The 21,654-nt window shown below is 37.1% G+C and overlaps 2 protein-coding genes across 4 annotated transcripts in view; both read left to right on the forward strand.

Moving 5' to 3' along the window:
- Nucleotides 1-21,654, forward strand: part of LOC120636346 (potassium voltage-gated channel protein Shaker) — a 133,041-nt gene that overhangs the window by 55,215 nt on the left and 56,172 nt on the right. The gene's annotated exons all lie outside the window — the stretch shown is intronic.
- LOC120636348 lies at nt 5,248-6,723 on the forward strand. The gene is made up of 2 exons (XM_039907789.1): nt 5,248-6,024; nt 6,141-6,723. Exons 1-2 carry the CDS (start codon nt 5,760-5,762, stop codon nt 6,221-6,223), a joined length of 348 nt encoding a protein of 115 aa, XP_039763723.1. The 5' UTR covers nt 5,248-5,759; the 3' UTR covers nt 6,224-6,723.

Below are 21,654 nucleotides of genomic sequence, written 5' to 3' on the forward strand. Positions count from 1 at the left end.
TCTTCTCCCACAGCTTTATCAATACTCAGAGCAATGGCGCACAAGTGGAAATAATATCCAAATAATATATGCGTTATAACAAACGAGAGTAAACCTCTCCCTTTCCATGATCCCGTGCTTAAGCAGGTGGACACGTTAATTATATTCCTTGTCAGGGTTTATTATCGAGGGATATAATTTTTCTCTCCTGCCTGCTAGCCCTGTTGAGCGACATTTAGATGTCTGTGATGGAGCTGAGATAAGTAATAAAATTCGAATCTTAGATTATTATAATTAGTGCATTTAATATGGTATAATTTGAAATGCTGTTAACGAATAATGTAATATTACGCGACTACGGATATTATGTTATTGCATTTCCAGCGAAAATACAAAGGTATGACAAATTTCACCTCAATCGGATGACAGATAGTGCTTCAAAAATTGATTGCATATTTTTAACAGGAAAACCGTACGATTGAATCAGGTTAAATATGAGCTCGTAAAAATTGTATGAACTTAACTAATTTGCCATAGTCCCAATGTTGGTCAAGAGAGTTAAAAATAAAGTATAGTAATTTCCTATACACCAAGAGGCACAATGCTTAAGAGTTATACAAACGGCGGCAGAAGGGCTAAAAAGCGATCTCAAAATTTCAAAATCCGAAATTCCAAATTTATTTATTTCAAGTAGGCCTAATTAATAAGCACTTTTGAAACGCCAAGTCAGTCTGTTTGTAGTGACTCTACCACCGGCTTGGAAGGCAGATTCCACTGAGAAGCGCTGGCAAGAAACTCAGCAGATTGCTCTTTTCCAACATCATTTTTTAAGTTTCAAAATCTTTAGACCTTTTCTGTTTTGTGAGAGATGAGAGCGGAGTGGCCGCTTCCAAGCAGCCTTGTCGTTAAGAAATTCATCAATCGTGTAGTAACCACGATTTGTTAAATGTGTTTTAATATATTGTTTAAACTTAGGTAAAGGTAGATCTAATATTACCTTCGTTATCTTGTTATAAAAGCATATACCCATCCTCACAAAGGATTTCTGTACTTTTCTCAGACGATATGCAGATATCACTAATTTATGTAAATTTCTAGTTAGTCAACTGTTTATATCGACTTTTTGTTTATAATTACTTATGTTTTGTTTAATAAAGATTATATTATTATAAATATATTGCGAGGCTACTGTAAGTATACCTATTTCTTCAAATTTGGTACGAAGCGATCTCAACAAAGTAATTTTATTTGATATTATAGTGACAGTTTACCCATAACCCTTATGGTTATGGGTAAAAATAACAACATGTGAAAAATGTAACATACAAATAATAATGATGATTCATTATTTCATCCGAAGGACATTGATTGTTAATTTTTTTTTTATTGTTTGATTGGAATGGAACGTATAGGTGTTTTGTAGGGATTATTTAATAACCTCTACCTAATAAAGTAATATAAAAAACACTGAACCCTTTTTAAATCCCAATTTTAGTGATTTGGATTGGAGATAGATTATTCTCTGGATAGGCTATATTTTATTCCCTAAAAGTATATCTTTATCTTATCTTATTCTCGAGGGATTTATGAAGACCATAAAAATGCTGTCGCAACCACGAGCAACAGCTAGTTTACAATAAAATAAAAATCTATTTGGAAATCAAAAAGCTTCAACTCCGTTAAAGTAATAACAAGTTGCTTGCAGAAAGTACTTACTGTGTGGAAAGAGTTAATATTATGTTTTTTTGTTATTCGTCCCGGTTAGAAAATCTGCCAAGTTTACAGAGAATTTCAATCCAGATTTTGAATGGCTATAGTTGTGTTAATTCAGAACGGTTGCCAGCCAGCCTCCTCATCTAATAGTGGGGCAAATCAATAACGCGGCGCTTAGAAAATTTATCTGTTCCAAGCGGACGGTTAACATGACAGATAAATCCTGCGCGTTTACAACAGTCGCTTAAAGCAATATTATTTCAAAATAACATTTCTATATTGCATACCTTAAGGTCGAGGTCAATTAATCAATCAAAAATACTTTATTGAACACGAGAAAAGAAAAAAAAATAAAAGAGAAAAAAGGTACAAGTCGATTAAATTTGTGTAACAAAGGCGGCCTTATCACTTATAGTGATTTCTTCCAGGCAACCATTATGAGGAATTGGCTCACATATGAATCCTTATAGCGGTGCGCAAAACTCTTAGAATATACATACATATTAATAGTTACCAAAACAGTACATATATAAAATAAAATAAAATACTATATGGTAAAACAAATAATACTAAAACTATATATAATAATGTACAGAAAGTAAATGTGGAATATAATAATCCTACTTACAGTATTAAATAATAATTCTTTAGACAAGTCTTAAAAAAACTGGACCATGAAGTTATAGATAAATACGGTATGCGGTATTTATCTATAACTTCATGGTCGTAAGTAACACAAAGGAAATAAACAATAATATATAATGAATATATAGACTAAAGACCATGGCTGTTTTTTTTGGAGTATACAAGCACAGAACTTAATTTCAGTATTTATATTATTTTCCAACTATATTATGTAGTAGTTATTATTAAACTTATATGTTTTTATGTCCTACCTTATGATACCTTTATTAAAACTGCCTTTGTAGTAGCAAAATAGATTTTGCTACTACAAAGGCATATAAGTGACAATAACCGGTTCAATGTGCTCTCCATTTATGAGGTTGGAAACCGCCAATTTCCTAACCAATTTTATCAGGTTACAAATAGGAGAGAAGAATAGAGTTTATATCAACCACGTTTCAAGTTCACATACTGAAATATCGAATGAGTTCTTAGTTAAGTACTCACGCGCGCTTCTTTTCATAGGACGCACACTGGACACACACATGATCGTTGCTATGGACGCATTCTGGACGCCGCAGTTTGGTCTTCCTAATATTGGTCCGAAGGTCATATCGCCCTAAATAAGGTAGTCTTTCGTAAAACTATCGTAGCAATCCTTAGCGTTTGGCAACTTAGCGTAGCAAACCGTAGCTATAAATCAGAATGTACTGAATTAAGTTACAAAGCGGTAGCGATTTGTAGCAAATAAGTGCTACGCTGACATTTGTAACTGAATTCCTAAATCAAATAAATGTTTTTCAACTAATTTTAAAAATCTTTATAAAACCATAAAAATATCAAACTTGCTTGTCTCCTATAAACTGGTCTTCGCCTGCTGAATCAGACAACCTGTAGGCAACAGCTAGTCTTCTATAAATGCTCTCCTGACTTACCAACACAACCTAAACTCTAAACCAAGTTATCTTGTAGTAAAGCTTCTTGTGACAGAGCGAGCAGGGGAAGTACTGACGCCATACTTATTTCTGCCGTTAAGCAACATCGTTGCAATGCTGTGTTCCAGTCTGAAAGGCGCGGTTACCGGTGTCATGAGGTTTGACACCTACTTCACAAAATGATGGACACAGGCCGGCATGTAGCAGACCGTGGTCCTTCAAACCCTGTGAAGTATTGTTCTCTTTATAGGTGATGGTGCCACATATAGTGGGTCATCTGCTTAGTCCGACCATAAGTATTATAAAAAAAAAACACGTAGCAGGTGAATCTGTAGTTGCCCGAAAAGAATATGTATAGGCATCACAGGAATATTCCATAATCGGACGAGATGTTATAAGTTATATGCAGACGAAAAAGCTGGCTTCCGCTACTAAAGCAAAACTGAGTTTGTCTTTTTGACTGCCAGACAACATGAGAATTTTCTTTGCGCCTCCTAGACGTGTGATAACAGAGGATTTTTTGAAATTACGTGTCATTGTGCCAATCTGTCTTCCATGAAACTTGATATTTGGGCATTTCCGCGTTTTCGTGCGAGTTGCTTAGTTAAAACAAAAAGCTACTTATTATCAGTATCAAGGACTTTCGCCAAAACCTCTGATGGTAATAAGAATTTCCTCACAAAATAATACACGTGTACGATTTTATTTCCGATGGAACCCTAATATAACATGCTAACTTATTAATAAAATGACGGTCGAAGCAGTTCAATTGAGCTGACTTGAAACCTATTTAGTACGAGCGCGGCCATTAAGCGACGCCATATGGTCGCGGTCGCCCTATGAATATTTAAGGATCCATTGTAAACGACCACATCAGTACAAGTTAAGTCGTCAACCATTTCAGTTGTTGGAACAGTAGATGCTTATTGCTTATCGCTACTTGCTTCTGCTATTATTTTCAAAAATATTAAGTGTGACGCTTATTGCAAAATAATATCGCAATCGATATAATATTGCTTACACTGTGTCTTATCAAGTTACTTGCATAATATTTAAGGAAAAAAGTGTGTTGTAGAGTCTGCTTAGTAAAATAAATCATTCTATTAAAAAGAGAATAGTATTGAAGATTTTGCTTATTACATCGCATATTGTGAACATCAGCTAAGCTTGCAGAGCACTAAATTGTGATTTTTACAGTTAACCACATAATATTGAAACGACAACCAAAATAAACAATTTGATTAATAAAAGAGGTGTCCATCGATAAGTTGAAGGCCGTTAACATGTTATCAGATCGAGTATTTGGCTCGCGAGGTGCATTTGCGAGCTTTCGTTCTTAAGGTTATGTCGGCTTGGCTTGGCGCGGTGCATCGCATCCGCGTTGCAGGCACTTGCCGCCATGCCTCCACGCCGGCCGCGCCGCGCGTGATCCGCCAGCCCGCTCTGCTCCGCCGTCCTGCCCGGCCCGCGCCGGACCCACGCACATAAGTGATGTAAATTTATATTTTTATATCTGTTATTTCTCTGCATTATTCATGTTTACATTTTATATAATTGTATTCATTTTTTTTCTACTGAAACTTTTTCATCCCATGCCTAGCTATTAGATAACACTTTCAATTAATCAGTCATTCAGGTTTCTTTCGGTAGTCTTATTCATACTACCCCATGATCCATGTCGTGAAAGAAAATACTGAGGAAAGTGAATCAAGTACCCGGAAGAGCAAATAAGGGCAAGGAAAGCGAATGTTTTGCTTGGAGGGTCGAGGCTTCGAAGGGGTTGCGTGCAGCCGGCAACGGCGTGCGGAGGCGTGCGGCCACAAGCGCGCGGCGGGGTGGCGTGCGGGGGGTGGCCCGTTCCGCGGTGCAGTGGTTGGCACGCGGTGTCGATACGCGTGCGGCGAGCGCGGGACGCCCGAGGGCGGGCGCGCGGCGGGGGGTGCGGGGCGCACGCGCGGCCGCGCCATCTCCAGTCTGCTGCTGTCGTGGCATGGCAACATACGCGCTTGCCCGGGCCTAGCGATCGACACGCGGCTCTGTAAGAGGACGATGACTCGCCGCACGCGCTCCTCTCGCGTTACGTAAGGACTCCACGCAACGAACATATCTGGACAATTATATCATAGATCATAGTCAGCAAGAAGCGCCCGCGAGCGCAAGGCCTGGACCGGAAGCGCGCAGGTGACGAGAGGCAGCGGTGCGCGAGTTAGCAGGCTTGCCGCAGTGAGCGCTATGCGCCCGCCGCGCCGTGCGCTGTGAGGCAGCATGCGAGGCAGCGCCGGAGCGCGGCAGGCCGGGCAGCGCGCGTAGCGGCAGCGCCACCGCACCCTCGAGCGTGGCATGGCGCGCGAGTAAGCGGCGGCGGCCGCGAGCGCCACCAGCGGCCGGGGGCGCCGCGGGCCAGCCGGCCTCACTGCCGAGCAACGTTGCACCACCGAACCTGCTGCTGAGACCGATGCCACATTGACGTTGAGCAGCCACCATTGCTCGTATAGAGTTGGTCGAGAAATGGGGGCTGACGCCTGTCCTCAGGCCGAGGCAGGAATGCCCCCGGGCCCCGGAGCAAGGCGAAGACCAAAGGTATGTACCCGCGTTAGGTGTAGCTGCTCGGTCGGAAGGGCTGCGGTCAGGATGTGTCGGTTGCGTCACAGGAGTCGTGTTTCGCAGTTGCGGCACATGCCGTGCGAGGCGCGAGCACGGCTGCACGCGCTCCATTTATTGGTCGGAGGCATATGTTTACCAGCTTTGTTATGGAATACTTCGACATGTGTTGGTGAGTGAGCCGCGTGGCGGCCGCTACTAACTGCGACTAACCACTTCCGATCGCCTCGGTGAGTTTCCTCCTTGTCGAGTCTTCATTTCGTGTCGACCTATATTCCGTTGTTTCAGTGTTTCGGTATTATTCAGCGGCGCGCGGCGAGGGGCGCATCAGCCCAGCGAGCCGCACTGCTCCCCGACAGCACCGGTATTGAGGACGCTTTCATCGCTATTCTCATTTACCTTGCTTTTGTCTGTTTCTCTCTAGTGAATCTCGAGAGAACCAAGTTTTCAAGATTTTGTTAGAATCGTCTGTAGATTTGGTATTAAACTGCTAAGCTGCAGTATAATTCTAATACCAGATGATATCTGATATTACTGAATGAATGAGCTAGTTAGGTGTATCATCACATACATAATTTTTTTTATCTGCAATTTTCTGACTGATCTGCAATGAATGTTTCCAAGATATGATTTGAAGAGTTATAAATTACTATATAAATATTTCTTCCACGCCATCTCAATCCGTTCACAGAAGATTATGTAGGTGTGGTTTGTTAAAGTTAACGTTTATACAGTAGGTTCGCGGCTTACAATTGTTTACCGTTTGTTTTGCGAAACTAGCCCTATTTTTTATGTAAATATGATTTTTTCTCATTAGAATTAATATTCTCTGTATATAATATTTAGTTGCACCAATTCTTTACTGATTATTTTCTCGCACATTATACTAAAAATCGCGTAATGCGATGAATGAATACCAGTATGCATAAATTGTTATTACAATATTAGTATCTCTAAAGTAAAAAAACGATGTTATATAATTACGTCAAACAAGTTTTTCTAAATAAATTAGTATATAATCAGGTATTTTTCTGTATAGCAATGTTTCATTTTTTTATTTAGGATGGTAAATAACATTAATGTTAACTTGAAGTCAAAATGTACGGTAATCTTAAATTTTGCGCTGCGAAAAGCTACTGAAATATTCGGTTCTGTATTACGTAATATAATTCTTGTAGAAAACCTTATACTTTATTTCTTATGCAGATATTATGTAATTTTCTTTAATAAACTTTCTTTGTCTTTATTCAATTATTTTCTTTGCCATTTTAATCCATAACATCCCATACGTCATTAAATAAAACCTATCTTAAGAGTAACAAATTCATGTAACGTTTTTTAACCATCAAATAAATGTTTTGTTATAGTTAGGTTAACTCATTTACCAACCAGTCATTCACAAAACTCGTAAATTTCACGTACAGACATTGCGTTTCACAAAAATAGAACTTTTACTCGTAATCTCAAGCTCTTCTGGGTGGAACTTGGATTTTTGTAATTCCTGTTCGCTGTATCGATACATACTATCAGGTCGAGTAGTCAAACCGAAGAAAATCTATGGGTTAAAACTTTCTTTGCTTTTTTATTCTAATGTAGAATAAAAAAAAAGTGTAGTGACTTGTATAATTTACATTACTGCCACAATTAAAACAAAGGACAAAGTAAACGAATTTTAAATGGCAACTATTCGATAGCCTGAAGGATCTACGCATAAAAAAAAATCACAGTAAAAATTAGTTTATTCGTTTTGCTACATCAAAGTCTAGCTATTATACAATATATGGGTCCATATAGTTACGCGTCAAGGGACTATCATCCATACATAATGTTATAAATGCGAAGTTTACGTTCCCAAAGGTAACTTTCCGAGGATATTTAAAACATAGCGTTTATTATCTATTCGTGAGCTCACATCTAAACTCATCTTGGCGAAATTTTGCATAGAGATACTTTGCAACCTGGAGATGAACCAGAGACGTTTGATATTATCTTTATTTTCTTTAAACCATCAAAGTGCGAGTCTGAACCGTGCACGAAGGCACCATCATCAATAATAAAAGCAAAAAAACATTTCTTTTGTAAGCCCCATGAAATATTTCTTTTATTCTGTTTTGCACTAGAGTGGTAATAGAAATACATAACCTGTGAACATTTCAACTCTGTAACTATTACAGTGTATGAGATAAAGCCTGGTGACAGATAGCCGGAAGGACAGCGAATTCTTAATAATAGGGCGGAATGCTATTAACCTATGGGAACGAACCCTGAAAAGTGGACGAAGTCGCATGCAAAACTCGCTAGTTCACGATATCTTCTAACTACATTAGGCACTACCTACAAAAGCAGTAGGTATTCACTAGGTACATTTAGAATGGAAGGCTTACAACTATTACAGCGCGCAATCACACGTTACATCATCGTTCCAGTTGCATTGCATTACAGCAACCGTCAGAAGGCTTATAGCTAAGCTTAGAATGGCATACACGATAAAACTTTATCCGTTGGATATTGCTGCGCCTAAATATTTAACCAATACGGTGAGCCCATAACAAATTGTATGGGCATCGTTTGGAGAACCCGGTGGCATCGTCTTGTCCAAAATACCCCAGTGCCTGAAGACCAAAGTCTTCGAATAATAAGTGTTGCCCATGATCGTCTCATAAGAAGGCTCAGCGGTCACTCAGCGGGTGATGGAGAGGGCTATCCTTGAGTATCGCTACGTGATCAAAGGAGATCCGTAGAAGAACCAAAGTTACCGACAAAACTCAAAGAGTGGCGAAGCTAGTGGCAATGGGCGGGGCACATAGTTCGGAGAACCATTGGAATGGCGACCCTGTACCGGTAAACGCAGCGTTGGTGGTCCGACGAGGTGGACGAATGACATCAAGTGCACTCCTTACAAAAGACCTATATCCAGCAGTGGACGTCAACCGGTTGACATGATGATGATGATAAAAAATTAAAGCATTACAATTTATTTCTATCATCACCCTCAGCTTAATTGTCCCCCGTCTCGAGTGGATGTTAAACTATGGTTTAAGAGGGAATGGTTCCACATACCCAGGTCCTACCAAGAATTCTAAGTACTTTCGGTAAAAAAAGGCGCAGTACAAGCCCGATGTAAGAATTTTAATAGCAAAAGAATAGAACAATGAACGTAGTCTCAGAAAAGTACTGGTAAGGTAAAGGCCAAATTTCAACCTCCAAAGTCACACGGCTACCTAGTTTCGACGAAACTGATTGATTAGCGCTGTCCAAAGTAGGCCACACCACCCTCCTAAATTTACGTAACCGTAAAATATGTAACTCATCTCCAAGAACCACCCTATTTACTGATGTAACTCTGACAAAGGCTTACAATGAGTAAGTGCTTAGTAAAACACGAAAATAAAATATAAAGAAAACAATTTTATCTCTTCGAATAATAATTGACTCAAGCCTTACATGTAATTTAGGTAGATAATAATGGAATGGATCCGCATCCTTTGCGATGTCGCGTCGTAGCATTAAGAATATCAAAGTAAAATGATCTACGCTAAAGTTATTATATAAGCTTTAAAGATTCAGCAACTACATTAGATGATATCGTCTTCATTGTTACTCAGATTTATTATAATCTACTGATAATTATATCTATAACCTTACCTACCCTTAACCTACCTAACCTTTTTTTACAATGCAGCGTAAAACTTTTTTGTAAACAATAACTTCAAAAAACAAATAAAAAAAAGTATGTGTGCACGAACGCATTTGAAATAAAGGTATGTTAACTATAAGGTATAGTGAAGGATCAATTTGGCGTGATAGCAAAGCGTGGCAAGCGTGGCAAGAGGGCGTGGCGGAAAGATAGTTGAACGTCGAATAAATGACAATATTTACCACTATGCCAAGGAGGTTAAGGAGACAATCTTTTTTTTATTTATACCAGTAGAAGTTAACTGCGCTCCCTCTGCGTCGTAGGTATTAAATGCAGTCTAAGATGGTAGCGGGCTAACCTGCTAGGGGTATAGCATATTGAAGTATTAACCCTAATCGGCGTCTACACTTTATCGTACCGGAAAGCTTGGCGCTTAGCGGCGCGTCTTTGTGGCTAAGGTAATTACTAGGAACTAGCCACAACCGAAGCCTCTCGCCAGACAATACCAGAGTAAATTCAGTTATTATAAATTTCCAAAAAATTGCACTCCCGGGTGATCGAGCCCGGAACCTTGCACTTATAACCCTAAAGTGCTCACCGCTGAGCAAATAAATCGTCAACATAACGAAATAGAATAGGTTTAGCGGCCAGGTATGTATCTGTTTAGCGAAGAATTTTATAAAGCGTGCATAAATGTCGCACTGCAGAACAAACCTCAAATAACAAGATAATTTGGAAGTTAACTGCAACGCTGCATGCATGTAGAAACTTCTCACAGTTGGCCAGGTTGCACTGCAAGATATTTTACTTGTGAGAAATTGCAGGATTTCTCGGCAATGCAGCATAATGCAAAGTCCACAGCACAAATTTCTTAAAACACTTTAAACTGATTTTATCTCGGTCTTATTTATTGTACATCCGTACCTACGCTAATTTCTACGATTGTGTTCTTTAAATTAAGCAGTTTTAAGTAAACAGCCTTCAATTCTGCATTTAAATTATAACCTTTTGTTTCCGACCGCATATTTTTTCTGCGGAACTAATTTATATTGGTTTTCCGGGGAGAAGGTATCATTTTTGATTAAGGTGCAAGTTTGTTTGAATCAGTTTACGCCGGTTTGTTAGGTAGTTAAAGATGGTTAAAATGACGTGTGATGATTGTATCATAATTTATAGCACATTTATTATTCAATCATGATCTCCCTCAGCCTTAGTATCTCATTGCTGGGAAAAGCATAGGACTCTAATAGGAGAGAGGATTTTAGAGCAACTAAATACCACGCTGCTGCAATAAAGCTCGTCAAAAACATCTCAGTATTATCTACATGAACTAATAATAGTGTAACAGTGATCAGAGTCTAAAAAACTTAAGCAGCCAGAACATTAGAAGTACTCAATGGAAATGTAACGTTTAGTGTGATTGGTTATAAGTATCGGGGAATAGTAGTTCGGCATACCAGATACAAATTCGCTCTATTCTCTACTTCGACGTCATCTTGTTTGTATTGAATAGACAACACGTTATTTGCGTGTCGTCGCAATATTTTTAAACAAATTTTATTTTTAAGACGTTAGAAATAAAGTTCTTAATTGCGAAAATGATCATAACACTGCGTCAAACCGGAAACTTTGTGGTGTGTACGCTCGACTAAAATGTTTACAAAAAAGTCGTTTACGATACGTCACTGAGGAAAATGGGATTTTGGCAAAGACTGGATCAGAACGTAACAGACAATCTACACATAATCATTATAAAACATCTCAGTATAGCTACCACAATTATTGTATAAATATTATTATAGTTATAGTAAACCAAAGTGAACGATATTTTAATATGACCTCGAAGATATAAACACTTAACTTCCATATGTTACTTTTGACGAAACTGAAAAATTTGTCTATGAATTAATACTTAACGTTACAATTTTAAAGTTGAAAGGAACAGGAATTAATACCGGACTTGGCGAGGCGTGGTCGGGTTTGGCTAGTAAAATATATAATACGTACACTTTGCACTGAGAACTTCTCACTTTCTTAAAGTTGGTCAAGAATGTTTTGAACAGCATATAGATGTATACTATGCCTAGTTTCAAGGCTATAAAATACCCGTTTCCACTATAAAGGTAAAAAGAAGCTAAATTTAAATTCTTCAACTTTGAAGAGATAAATTAGACATGAAATATGCACCGTCAGACCGCAAGGTGACGGCACATTAGATATTTCAAGGTAAAAGCGCCCTATAAAACAGCTATACATGTACAATATTTTAGTTTCAGGTTGTTCTGTTTGAAAGATATACTTTAATATAGATGCAGCCGTATGCTTTTCTTACAAGAGCTAACATAACAACATCATTTGTGCCTCCAAACAGCAAACATCCTACTTAAATATATTATACTCGTATATCCTCCTAATATTATAAATGTGAATGTAAGTTTGTTTGTTACGCTTTCGCGCGAAAACTACTTAACCGATCATCGTGAAACTATAGACACGTATTCTTGGAGGTATCAGAAGTAACATAGGATACTTTTTACTAAAAAAATATTTATATTTGTTACTAAAGATAAAAAAAAATTTGTCAAAAATCTCATGCACGACTATAGGTGTAGACTATGTAGCAGTACGCTGCGTCCCGAAATTTAAGCGGGCGAGGCCGCAGGGCATTGCTAGTAATATTATAAATGTGAAAGTGTCTATGTTTATTACTCAATCACGCAAAAACGGCTGAACGGATTTGGATGAAATTTGGCATGCATGTAGCCGTTGACATGGAAAAGAACATATGCTACCTTTTATCCCGATTAAATTCCCATTAGTAGTTCCCAAGGAATAATTGAAAATTGTTTACGAACTAAGCCGCGGACAGACAGCTTTGTAATTTGGTATGCATGTCACCTATGCTATGGAAAAGGGCATGTATCTCAAATAGTTCCCGTGGTAAGATTAAAAATTGTTACCGAGCTAAGCTTTAGATCCCATTCTGAAGTCCCCGCAGACGAAGTCGCGGGCAGAAGCTAGTAATTCTATAATAGTGGTTGTACTTTCTTCCAAAATTTTCAGCTAGTCACCGTTAAACAATTGAGATAGGTACTGTTGACATAATTCCTATCGAATAAGCTAGTAAGTTTTTTTCAGCAGACTGGTATGGACTCCGATATCCAATATATTACGCATTGCAGTAACTTATACAGGACGAGGACTGGATAACTTTTCTTCTTCTTTCTTCTTTTTTCTTCTTCTGTGCCTTGTTTTGTTTCCATGCACGTGCATTCGTTTTCTAAATAAATAAAATAAAGATACAATATAATAATTCTAACCTTATTGAATTTTTGAAAAGAATTTCTAGATTTGAACAATTGGTCCTATCACCAATAAAGCCGGCAAGCCTACAATCAAGCAGCGTAGTAGGTTCAAGCTCTATTATAATTCTACAAGAAAAGAGCCCAATGCTAAGAAGAAGGTGATACGTGCCATTCAGTATTAATAACAAATGTTATTATTACTGAATGTCACGTATGTACGTGTGCGATAACAATTCGCAGACGTGTTTATGAGATGTCAACAGATTCCATTTCCAACTTCCAACGGTATATTTTGTTCCAAACCAAAGTAGGAAATAGAGCTGCGGCTATGGTTTAATGCTGCAAAGCGGCCTTCAAGTGTCAAAATTTGAGCGATATGCAGCTATATTTGGCAAAAGTACAGAAAACTCACGTACCTAAAGTGGATGGACAAAATGGTGGGCATTCGTAATTATTTCTGGGTCACTTATTTTTATCTTTAGAATATAAGACAAATGTATTATACTAAAACGTCTTGCGTCGCCTAAGCGACTTTTGCATCTTGTGTCAACAATTTTAGGTTATTTAGTCATTGATGCTTTTTGATTTTATATATTTGGTTTTTGGTCTAATTTGATTCGTTATAAAACACAAACATTTTCTATAATTGAGTAAAAAGCACAAAACTGTCACGAAAATCATGTTTCTATAACATCAAAAACGAGAGAATATGTGACGTAATAACCGTAATGCAAAAACGACTAATGAAAAAATTTTAATTTAGAAATCCCCCGACTTTTGATATTGTGCACAATGTTCTAGTATTCAAACCCAGTAAAAAAAAAAAATTCGCCATTTTGAATTTGAAATTTATCGTAGTTTCAAGTATTCTAATAGTTAAGCCTATTCATGATATCCATATTTAGGGAGTTGTGAAAAATATATAAACCGCCATTTTGTGGCGGCGGCCATCTTGGACCAATTTCATTAAACGTAGCTAAAAACACTCCAGACTAATTCACCTATGAACCAAAAAAAACTAAATAAAAACGATTTATCCGTTAGGGCGCTACGATGCCTCAGGCAACACACACACACAGACACGTCAAACTTATAACTCCCCGTTTATAAACTTGACCGTCTAAATTTCTAAGATCCAACCTAAAAGTGATACGAGTGTAATGAAAAAAAGATCATGAAAGCATCAAATGGCATCAAATTCGCGAACTACCAAATTTAATCGTACAAACATTGTGTTTAGTTTCAACTTTTATAAAAGTTATTGGATAAGGAGCCGTAAAAAAAGTTAGCAACCATACGTTTCGGTATAAAATTTTTACTGAACATGTTACGTGCATTATCATTTACCGAAAGAGCCAAATAAGTTTTCCCCCGATCGTTTAAAGCATTAGCGGTCATGTTTAATCAGTCTCCCGCCATTACAATAATTAACAACGTACGAACGTCATTATAGAATATTCGATAAATAATAATGAACCATTTTGGAGCCATAATCGAAATCCGCGTGTAAGCCATGTTTACAAGGTTTTATTTCATAATATTTTACGGTAAATTTATATACTAAAAGTAGCAGTCACACGCGACTTCGTCCGCAATGTAATCGTGATTTGCCGCAAATATAAAAGGAAACCGAAATCTCTGTAACTCTCTAAACTATAATATTACATCCAATTTGTAAAAGAGAAATTTTTAAAATTAAATCAAACATCCAAACCCTGTTTCACCCACTAAGGGGGGTAATTTCTCCAAACCGTTACTTATAGCTGACACCTAGGTCCTAGAATTAACCTATCTTATAAATCTTAAGTTTGAAGGCTTTATAGTTCCTGAGATTTCGTGATTAGTCAGTGAGTGTGTCAGTGATTTTCTCCTTTATACATTAAGATAACTAACGGCTTTATAATATATGTTTTTTTTAGAAACGCGCTTATCGCTTTTACGAATTTCCTAGTTCATAAAAAAATTGTTGTTGGATACATATTGAATTTGCAGCTCCTTGCATGGCCTACTAAGTTTTTCTCTATGTATTGGTGTTGGTATTCATCATTAAGTAAGGCATCTACTGGGTTTGTACTTAAAAAACTCTGAGTCAGTTCTGATATGTTTAACAGATAAACCGAATAAGTTGAAATTCTTTGCCTGACTCGGAAATCAATCCCACAGCTTATCCTTCCAAACATTTGACCAATGGGGCAGTTGGAATGAAGTACACACTATTTTATCCTAGCCATATTTTCAATAAATATATCTCACTCACAGTAGTGGCGTTCCTAGGGCCTTGAGCAAGCCCAGTTTACTATACGACTAATTTGACTAGTCATAACCTCTAAAAGTTACCTCTAAAAGTTGTAACCTATCGGCTGGTTGCTAACACTTAGTGTAACGGCCAGAGTAACGTAGTGTTTATATACTCATTGCCCATTCATTAATGAGCAGTAGCTAAAAAATTGTGTTTATTCCATCAGCTATAAATTTACATCATCATCATCATCACATTAACCGATAGACGTCCACTGCTGGACATAGGTCTTTTGTAGGGAGTTCCAAGTTCCACGATTCTGAGCCGCTTGGATCCAACGGCTACCTGCGACGCGCTTAATGTCGTCTGTCCACCTCGTTGGGGGTGCTGTGCCCAAGGTGCTGGAAAGGCAGCCCCGTACTGGTAAAATTACATGCTATCAATTAATTTATGATTTTTATTTTGGAAGCGTTGAGCAAAATTTAATAGGGATATTAATTGCAACGCAAGCCCGGCTTTTCGGCTTCTGTGGTAGTGCTGCCACTGACTCACACAGAGTACGTTGCAAGCTCTGCCAACTATACAATTGAACCCGCATGTGAAGAATTTATACTCGCATCCTACGCAATAATGCTTTTCCAATATGCCTGTGTAGCAAATCATACAGAGTGCTACACGGGGATTTTCGAACTAGTGTAGCTCGACTTCACTTAGTCGCTGGGGATAATTAATACTAGATATTCGCTACGGTGTCTGCCGCGTTACTAATTTTCATAATAGGTATATTATTGTTTAGAAACCGGCAGAGGCGTAAATCTTGCAATCTTTGCTGTCAAACGTCCTTTTTTTTTGTTAATCGAAGAATCAGCGTATTCTTATGTGCCATGTAGGCAATTTAGTGTCTAAGATAAGTGTATACTGAAATTCACAGTGCCAGTCCAGACTTATAACATAAACTGTGACTCCCTTACCTTTTATTACATCCCACCTTATGCTGTTTGATACAACATATCCAGTTTGAAGACGGCTTGATTTTTTGGTTTCGGCTTACGCAGTTATCATTAGCTTACTAATTGATGATAAATATAAATTAACAGCATATAGACCCAAAGTATATGCTCTAAAACCTATGCCCACAAGTGGCACGTAATATGCTACTGGTGATGTTTATTAGTAAAGGAAAAAATTAAAGGGTAAGACTTGGACGTTATGCGCTTTATCTTCGTATGGGAGTTATTAATATGTAATGTGTTCACTATTCTTATCGCGCTTAAATTTATTTACAAAGTTTGACGATGGAGGTGCTTTTAGATAGATTAAATAAATTATCTTGAATATTTTAATGTTTTGAATACTGTCAGATTCAAATGTATTCTGTATGTTAGGACGAAACAGCTGCTTTTTAGGGTTCCGTACCCGAATGCCAACGGGCCCTCATTACTAAGCCTCCGCTGTCTGTTTGTCCGTCCCTACGTCTGCCAATCCACCAGCTGTATATTATAAATCGGAATTGGTAAATAGATGAAATGTTCACAAAATAAGTATTTCTATTTGCGTTATAATGACAAGTCATAAACATATAAAAGTAAATAAATTGGGAGTTGGACTTACACACGAGTTTTCATCATAGGATATAAAGGTGCACGAGCGAAACAACAATTGGTGTAGGGATCTCACATGTATTGCGCTTTGCTTAATTTTAACAATGTTGATACAGTGTGTTTTCTCCTAGTAAACCTTGATACGGAACCCTTCGTGTGTAAGTCGAGCTCGCACTTAGCCGTTTTTTTCATTCCTCCGACCGGAACTTACATTTACCGAATGATGTCAAGTCGAAAAATGTTAATGTTCTTCTGACGTAAAAATCCATTCAGCCGTATTACCGTATCCGCTTATCATAATTACAGTTAACATAATTTGACTAACCGACATAAAATACGGCGCAACGTTCAATTCGCGACATCGTAATCATCGACAGCCTCGATGCTAGCTTTGGTCGACTTTTCATGGGAGAAAGACACCTCCCCCCTACGTAACTCAAATGCTGGTTAGCGAAGGGGGTGTTTAAAGATTATCATCCCATGGCATATCATCATATATCATCCCAAGAGATTTATACACTGAAATATACTTTGGTTGCCTGGAAGAGATCGCTATGTAGCGATAAGGCCGCCAAATTGTATAGTATTGTAAATTTTTATTTATAATTTTACTATATGCTTATGTGGTGTACAATAAGAGTGTATTCTCTCATTCATAAATACATGTTTGCACCGGGCGTAGGATTACACCCTGGCAAGGGGATACCAGACGGCCGGGGGTCAGGGCGACAGGCTAAGAAATCGGCGGACTATCCTAGCCGAGTCCAGCAACACCACTTTCTACATCTTGGCTGCCCGTGAGCTGCCACGAAACCCCAGTCGCCTTAGATGGTGTGCTAGACTAACTGGGATTAAATCATTCGCAGATATAACTATAGGGATGATGATTATTATTATATAGACTATATAATAGACTATATAGCTTTCGCTGATGCGTCCATATCATTTCTTGTTCTTTTTGTCTTTTTTATGTTTGTCCAGTCTATTCTTAAACTGATTCGGTGATACTGCAGTCACTACATGTTCAGGCAAGGCATTCCACATTTGTTTAACTCTATTGCTGAAAAAGTAATTGTCGGATAAGACGATGCCCGCTGAAATCCAAGTTTGATGTCATAGCCTCTTAAACTGTTGTTACTCTTTTTATCTTAACAGAAAAACCAAAAAATATGTTTAGAATTGAACATGTTTTTCATCTCCCGTCACTATTATTTCCTCAAGATCCGATTGGTTTCTTTAGGCGATTATAAACTGACAAAAACTTAAATCTGATTATTTGAATTTGTATTTATTTAGATAACAATATAATATCCAAACTATTTCCGACAACTCCCTTGCTATAATCTCAGTATATAAGAAACAAAGAGTAAAATATTTAAACTTGGTAAATTTTTCTATACAATAGCAGCTAACTATCCCGATAAATATGATGAAAACTATTTTTAGCCATAAATGCAGGCAGAATAGCTTGCCTTTACAGCAACTAAAATGTTGAATATACATCAAAGTGCAATGCAACAGATTCGTGTCAAAAGGTTAGACTAAAAGCTTCCCATCAACTCTCTTTTGACTGAGGGTAATCGAGTTCTAAAGGAAAAATGAAACATCAAATGCAAAAATGTCGTGTTGGCAAAAAAATATCTCCGACTTCCTTTTTTCGAATGCATCCTGCTCGTGGTGTTTTATGGAATTTTAATATTCACTTTGATGCGTTTGGATTTCGATGAAATAAATGAGTTACGACAACGTGAGGTGACAGCACAATCAGAATACATAAACCACCACCTCACTTCTTCCCGCGGTTGTCGTACGAGGTGACTAAGGAAATATAACGGAGAAAGGTCAGAAGCGTCCCCTGTACTACTTATATCTACTGCGATCACCAATACTCCTGCCCAACGTGGGGGTTATGGTCAAACCCTCCATTTTGTAGAGACCTTTAGTCCAGCAGTGGACTGTTAGGTTCGGAGTACTGTTTTCAATCCAAGATTAACTACATTTACGACAATATCCGCGTTAGGAATATTCTTGCGTGTAAAATGCATTTATTTCAAGGTAATTGTAGCAGGAAACAAAGACACCTGTAGAGAATTTCTAACCTAAGAACTGGAATAAAAATTCTTAAACCATAAGGAATCACTAAAACCATCTCCCTATGAGAAGCTATGTTCCATTGTCGACTATGAAGGGTTTATGCTCTCAGTTTTAGCAGTGATTATTTATTTGTAGTGAGCCACCGATTCGATACCTTCCATATAATATATTGCAAAGCAATACCATTCATGCATACCTCGATGCTCGTTGGGAGGTGAGCATGACTGATAAATGCTATTAATAAAAGCACCAGAGCTGAGTAATGTACGTTTTAATCAGATACCTAATGTAAAAAAGTATTCCTAAACCGACAAACAATACCATGTTAATATAAAAAAACAAGTAGAAAAGGAATACATGTTTCCATCGAAAAATTTAAGTCCCGCGAGAAATACAAATTCTAGCAGATGAAATCAGACAATTGACAGCTCTTAAAGTCATGCTTTCTTTCTCCCACTGTTCCATGTAGAAAAGGATGGCGCAACTTTTAGAGATGTCAATTCCTATTAGTTTAGGATTTGTGTACAACCGATTTGGCACCATTGCCAATTCAACGTTTACAATACCGAAACAAATTATAAAACACTCCCCGCGTCTTATTTTAAGACGCTCTACAAAGTATCTAGAGTTCAAGTTTAAACCGGAACAAATCGGGTCTCTTGGGTTATGTATTTATAGCGCTTTTATTGGGATACTTTCGAGATAACATTTTTATCCGTCTTAATGCACAGTAATTTTTCTGATACAATATTTTCTTTGTGGTTAAAGATATTAACCACAAAGAAGAAGAATTAGTGAATTTACTTTTATTGCGTACTGCTATTATTAAATTAGCAAACAAAATATATTTTGATGGATTTAAATTCTTACCTTATTTGTTGCCTCTTTTATCTTTTTTGTGCCATATGCATTTATTTATATATTAATATGACGTCGTACGGATTATATCAAACTCTTACAAAGTGAAACAAAGAGCTCGAAAGAGAGTTAGTATTACCGACTGTCTGACGTCCTTGGGAATTTTTGTTAGCGCCACCTTCGGCATAAAGGGGTAATGTTACCCCTTTCCTCAAAATCAGAAAGTCTTTCTGACCAATGCGCATGCATTCGAAATCCTGTCGTATAAGTATCGTATCGTAGGTATCGTACGAGGTGACATTAGCGTCAAATTTATATGGTTCACTTTCATTTTTCATTTCTATTTATACACACCATTCCATAAACTTATCAATATCTAATTGCCTTGGAAAACATTAGGAAAAGGTTAAAACCAACAAACAAATTACTATAGGAAACAAAGCGTGCTAAAACCGTGTAGCCGGTTAAATTTTAAACGTACAAAACGACATTTAAAACGTTTTATAATTAATAGGTAGGGAGCCAGTGGCATAAAATTTGGAATTGTTATTTCTAGTGCCAACCAGTCTAATTTACGTAGACGTATAATCAAGCTGTGTTTATCTTCATTCCTTTAAGTTGTCCATGCACTGAAATGTTTGTTCGTCTTCTTCTTTTTCTATAACATTTTAACAAAAAGAATCACTAAAGAATTCTCGGTATCATTAAACATCTTGGTATCATGATCATCGTCGGCCCATTAGTGTTCCACTTGTCCCCAAATGTTTCTTAAAATAAGGGTGTTAAGAGACATATCGGTATAAAAATAAATACGTTAATGGTAGTATGGCAAGTGATCTTTAAAGATACTAAAATAAAAATTAGTATACTAAAATTGGCATAAAAAGATTTAGTTCTATAGTTAAAAACGCCAATGACATTTATAACACGTATCAGTTATCGCCACCGGCTCCTTAACTATAAGAAACAAGTGCATGCGGCTTTATTGTATTGTAAATACGTCCATAATACCGCCCGTCTGTAAATGACAAGAAAGGAACAGCCAACTCCTTAATAATTCACAGCACATCATTTACGAAAACAGTATATAAGGGCTTGCCTGCAGTTTACGACCGCAGTTGCAGAGTAACATTTTACTACCATACAGCTCATACCACTAGTGTGTTAAACGTAATTTTAAAATTCAAAGCTCGCGCTGCGCTAACCAGACTACTCTAAGATTTTTAAGTATATATATTTTTTTTACAACTTGACATTCTTGAAAATTGTTATGCGAATCAATAGAATACTTTTTAATATTACTTTGTTTATGCGTGCATAAATCGAATTCGGTATTTTGGAAAATTTACAGTTATTCTGAGCTATTATTTAAAATTAGTAAAAATTTTATAATAAAATTACATTGTGCTATTTAACTCTAATTGCGTTACAGGACGATCAACATTAAAACGAAGCTCTATGGGGAACGTAAAATCTATAATACCCACTCGGTATCGCCAGAATAATAATCTGCCGCCTTCTACCAGATCGCGGCTTAATAGCGAAAGAAAGTAATATGTCGTATAAATTTTATTTCATAAATCGAGTGATGTCCTTTTTCACATTAAACAATTTTAGTTACAAAAATAGACGTCATAGCAGAAAAAAAGGAAAAATATCTCATTTCATTAGTTCTTCGTTGTGTATTTTAGAATTTAGAGTTTCATTTCGTGTTGCACTTGCCGCTTTTGCATTTTAATTAGATTTTTTGTGAAGTGCTTATCTAATATATTTAAATGAGCTTTTTTTTATTTATGTGTATACATATTTATCTTGGAAACAGTTCGGACGAATGCATATTAAGTCAACGTTTTCTTTTTTCAAATTTATCTTCTCCGGAAAAAGAACAATTTTCGAAAATATGAGCCTAGTGATGAGGCAACTGCCAGTTTAGGATTAATATAATAAAGAATTTATTACAGAAAAAAATAGTAACAAACAAAAGCACTTTAAATAATTTAAATCTGGCTATTTTAACGCAAGTGAGGCGAGTAATTAAATTTAACTACTTGTATGTTTTAACGTGGAG

Source organism: Pararge aegeria, chromosome Z, assembly GCF_905163445.1.
Source record: "Pararge aegeria chromosome Z, ilParAegt1.1, whole genome shotgun sequence".
NCBI classification, from domain to species: Eukaryota; Metazoa; Arthropoda; class Insecta; order Lepidoptera; family Nymphalidae; genus Pararge; species Pararge aegeria.

What these genes read in the sequence shown, in the direction of transcription:
- LOC120636348 (XM_039907789.1), top strand. Translation starts at nt 5,760, where the DNA reads ATGGGGGCTGACGCCTGTCCTCAGGCCGAGGCAGGAATGCCCCCGGGC. An exon ending in GAATACTTCGACATGTGTTG is followed by an intron (nt 6,025 to 6,140) that starts GTGAGTGAGCCG and finishes CCGTTGTTTCAG; the next exon opens with TGTTTCGGTATTATTCAGCG.